Genomic DNA, 4,938 nt, shown 5'->3' on the forward strand with positions numbered 1-4,938 from the left:
AAATATACAATTAAACATCTTAAATATAGATGAATTAATATAATTTATTTATAGAAACAATTAAATATCATAGATTACATTATATAAAATGATAATATACATTTAAATACATATGATACTACATAAACAATTATAAAAACGGGTTTTAATATATTTATATTAGTAGTGATTACAATAAATCATATATTCCGGAAAACTGATTAATGTAAACCTAATAATATTAATTAAACTCACTCATTCGCTCTATATATATATTTTTTTCTAAAATATTTCAAATGAATGCAAAATAGTCAAATATATAATTTTAAAACATTCTCATCATTTTCCAATGATAATGTAATATCATAGATAAGTTATCACATTTAGAAATGATTAAAATATTTTTATATTTTAAAACATAAAAATTATATGATAAGTCATTTAAAATTATATTAAATCAAGAAATGTTATTTAATTAATCTATTAATATAAACAGATAAATTAAAATTATTATATGGTAAGTCACTTAAAATTATATTATATGGTAATTCATTTAAAATTAATATATAGTAAGTCATTTAAAATTAAATTAATCAAATTATTTTTCACATGCTTTTCCTAGAGTTAATACTCTATTAAAATAATTAATATAGCTTTGATTATAAGAAAATTAGCATGCTTGTTTTGAATAGTAAAAAAATAAAGGAGACATAAATAAAAAAATAGGAGGAAAGAATAATAAAATATGTTTGTTGCATTTATGTCTCTTTTATATTCTTATGTATTTAATTTTATTTGTCTGTCGAGATGCATATATTTTTTGTGCTACTATAAATGTGAACTAATTAGTTTTATGTGTTTTTAAAACATTGTAATAAATTGAATAAGTAAGATCAATAAAAATGACATGTTCTATAATTGTTAAAGTCAAAGATAGACAATATAATGTAAATTGCAAGTAGGATAAATTATTAAAAAATAATGAGATGTATATTGTGTGGTATAATAAACTCTTAAAATGTACAATAATAAAATTTTAACAAATGTTATACAAATAAAAATATTTTATTTTGATATAATATTTGATCTCACATTAATATTAGGTATATATGCCTAAAATAACAACATTTTGTTATTTAAAAATTATTTTTTCTTATTAATTAATCAGATTTAATTAAAATGGGTATGTTTTAAAGGAAGAAATGGTTTGTTTAACCCATTTAAGTTTTACGTTAAACACTAAATAAAAAATGAGTGAGAAAGTGTGATTTGTGATTTGACAAAATTATGAGAGAAATTACTTAGACTACCATTTTCCTAATACATGTTTTCATGTTTACATTAACCAAATTTATCTTTGGTTTTAAAGAGATAAATCATACTATATGTTAATTGAGAAGTCAATTAAATGATTTTTCTTATGTATTGTTAATAGGTTAAATTTTAAAAAATAGTTATAATTTAATTTGTTGTTGACGTTCATTAGTTATTTATTTAATCAGATCTAAAAATAAAAGGTAACTATAGAACTAATTAATATAAATTACCAAATAACACATGTAATATTAAAAATAATGATTTATGGTAACTAATTGCAGAATTGAAAAAATAATATATATGTTTTATCAATTTCTTTTTCTTTATCAATTATTTATATATAATTAAATAAAATACTTTAACTCTTTTTTACTGAAAAAAATAATGGTTATATATTCTTATATAAAAGAATTAGATTTGTGGGTAAAAAATTAGAATTTTTTATGTTTTCTAAAGTCCACACAAAAACATTTACAAAATATCTTCATGATAAAAACATCCGATCATTGTATTGGTGCTACACAAAAAACTCTTTTTTTTATTTCTTGAAAGCTAGAGTATTTTCAGTTTTTCCACGTGTTAGAATAAAATGTAAAATAATTCTACAACCAATTATCTGAATTAATTATAATATTGTTTTTCTGTAAGAGAAATATTTGTAATGACTAAGGTTTACGTTGTTGAACTATTTTAAATCTCACTGATATTCTAAAAATATATACTAAAATTTTTGATTATCCAACTATTTAAAATTTAAAATTTAAATTTAAATTTTAATTATATTTCAAAAAATATAACAATGTAAATATAATATATATTTCTTCATATAATATAATTACCCGTAAAATTGCGGACAAACACCTAGTTCTATTTTAAATGAAATTATGATACGCTTTCCAAAATCATCGTTGAGAAAAAAAAATCGCCACATAGATATAGTTTGGCATGTAAGCTATTAATACTAAAGCTATACAATATCTGAGACTAATGGATAACCCATTTTCTCATGTCGCTGCAACTACGAATACAACAAATGAGTTTAAAACTAAGGAATCAGCATATATAGATCTCTCTGTCTGTTACAAAAAAAAAGGATCTCCCTCTCTCTCACTCACAACATCAATGAGATTTTTTGGGTCGTACTGGTAACGGTATGGGTCCCATTTAGGACCAAATTGATTGCTAGTTAAATATAACAAAGAAAACAAATATTTCTCTTTTTATCTCATAAAGCCAACACTACTTATAGCCAACTTTCACTCTTCCATGCTCCTTCACTTCCATCATTCCTTTTTCATCACTTTCCTCTTTACATATTTCCACAAACACTTTGATAGACACACTCAAACTACTAATGACACGACCACAACAACGTTTACGAGGCGTGAGGCAGAGACATTGGGGATCTTGGGTCTCAGAAATTCGTCACCCTCTCTTGTAAGCAATGTTTTTAAAACCGGAACGGTAGCTGTATTACCAAAATTACCAAATTAGCATCTCTTTATTCATTCTTGACTAATTAACCAAGAAGTGTGGCTAATTCGTTTTATTTATTTATTTCAGGAAAACGAGAATCTGGCTCGGAACGTTTGAGACTGCCGAGGATGCGGCAAGGGCCTACGACGAGGCGGCGAGGCTAATGTGTGGCCCGAGAGCTCGTACTAATTTCCCTTACAACCCAAACGCGATTCCTTCTCCCTCTTCCAAGCTCCTCTCCGCTACTCTCACCGCTAAACTCCACAAATGCTATATGGCATCTCTTCAGATGACCAAACAGTCACAAACACAAACGCAGAACACGAGATTACGGCCGTTATCCTTACCGGACACTCACGGCGTTAACAATGTCACTTTGGACGGTGGAACTCAGTATAACACGGGAGGAGTAACGGAGATGAAGTGTGACGATGGAAACTCCAATCTCAAACAGAACTTCAGGCCATTAGAGGAAGATCATATCGAGCAAATGATCGAGGAGCTGCTTCATTACGGTTCCATTGAGTTTTGCTCTGTTTTACCTAGTCAGTCGCTGTGAGAAACAGCCATGTCGCTTTAGTAAAGAAGCTAATGTTCTGTTTCTGAAACAGAGCATTTAGCTTTGTTATTTAGCATACTATTTCTTCCTTCCATAATACGGTGTCATATAATGAGTACTAGTGAGGAGTGCTAACCAATTTACATTTTGATCTGAATTGGCCTCTTTGAAATATTCATTCTAGTTTCTACAAAGAGCAATCGATCATAAGCTATGTAACGTATAGTAAATTTTATGATATGAAAATTGTTATCAATTTCTTTGCATCATTTTCTCCTTGTAAGAAAACTAAATAAAATTTAGCGCAATTCTATCAAATAGATAATTTTTAAGTTTTTGTCACAAAAAAGCTTCTAATGATAAAAATGACCAAAATAAATTTTATTAAATAATAAAATACTCTTATACCCTAAATAAAAAAATGTATAGTTTCGAATTATATGTTTTCAAATTTGAACTTTTTTATCAAAATTTTTTATTATTTTTCATTCAAATTTTCTTTTTGAAATTCGAAAATACTTTTTGAAAATATTTTTCAATTTTTAATATTTTAATATTTATTTTGTATCTCTAAAATTTTTAAATCCGCTCCTTAATTCTAAACAATAAAGTGTAGATTAATTAACATTAAAGATATAAATGTATATTTACCTATTTAATGAAATATTTTGGTCATTTTGATACTTATGACTATATTTGTGACAAAAATCATTTTTAGGCTATCCGAGGGTATTTCTCTTAAATTTAAACCAATGTCTAAAATTTAATTGGATCATGAAAATTATGTTTTACATGTGTTCGTGTGTGAATAAGTGGGGATTTTATGTAGTAAAAAGATACAACATTTGGGAAAAAAGATATCAAACGAAGAAGAGCGACTCAGAGACAGAGAGTTTGTAAAAAGGGTTTGAAATCTTTGTTCTTTTTGTTTCATGCATCATGCATGTTCTCATTTTTTTTTCAACGGTGGGCCTTAATTAACGTACGCAACCGCAATCACTGCTTTATCAACGTTTTGGAATATTTTGTTTTGATTGGTTTTTCACAAAAACTTGTTTCCCTTACCGATTTGAAATGGACGTATGCAACCGCAATCAAGGATCTGTGATGTTTTACGGATGCTTGCGAATCAACGATTCAGACCGTGAAACAGCTATAACCAGGCTATACTTTTCTTTCTAAATTAATTTTAAATTTTAGAAATAATTTAAATCTCTATACACCACCAAAAAGAAGATAGACTCATGAAAAAGACGTCATCTAGGAGGTGCGAAAGCCGACAGATGCTTCTTTTTTTTTGGAAAAAAAAAGGCTTTATTTTTTTATTTTATTTTTGAAAAAAAGGGTAAAAATTGGTGTTCAAAGGAAGCGAACATGAGACCAAAGCTTCCCTTGTTACAATATGCTTTTATGATTATGAAAAAATATATTTAGTGAGATAAAAATGTTTTTCCAAAGGGAAAAAATATCATATTTTACACAAGTCTAATAGATTATAAATAATAATTCACAAAATCATTATACAAACGGCAAAAGGGTATTTGTCTCAATTATGTTTTCTTGCTATTTATTTCTTCAAATTAACTCGTGTTTTTTCACAACAATAA

General features: G+C 26.6%; 1 protein-coding gene across 1 annotated transcript; it reads left to right on the forward strand.

The window, feature by feature from the left end:
- Nucleotides 1-2,364: 2,364 nt before the first annotated feature.
- Nucleotides 2,365-3,590, forward strand: LOC106380068 (ethylene-responsive transcription factor ERF003). The gene is made up of 2 exons (XM_013819888.3): nt 2,365-2,733; nt 2,860-3,590. The coding sequence occupies exons 1-2, from the start codon at nt 2,651-2,653 to the stop codon at nt 3,329-3,331; spliced, it is 555 nt and encodes a 184-aa protein (XP_013675342.2). The 5' UTR covers nt 2,365-2,650; the 3' UTR covers nt 3,332-3,590.
- Nucleotides 3,591-4,938: the final 1,348 nt, after the last annotated feature.

This window comes from Brassica napus, chromosome C2 (assembly GCF_020379485.1).
Source record: "Brassica napus cultivar Da-Ae chromosome C2, Da-Ae, whole genome shotgun sequence".
Classification (NCBI taxonomy): domain Eukaryota; kingdom Viridiplantae; phylum Streptophyta; class Magnoliopsida; order Brassicales; family Brassicaceae; genus Brassica; species Brassica napus.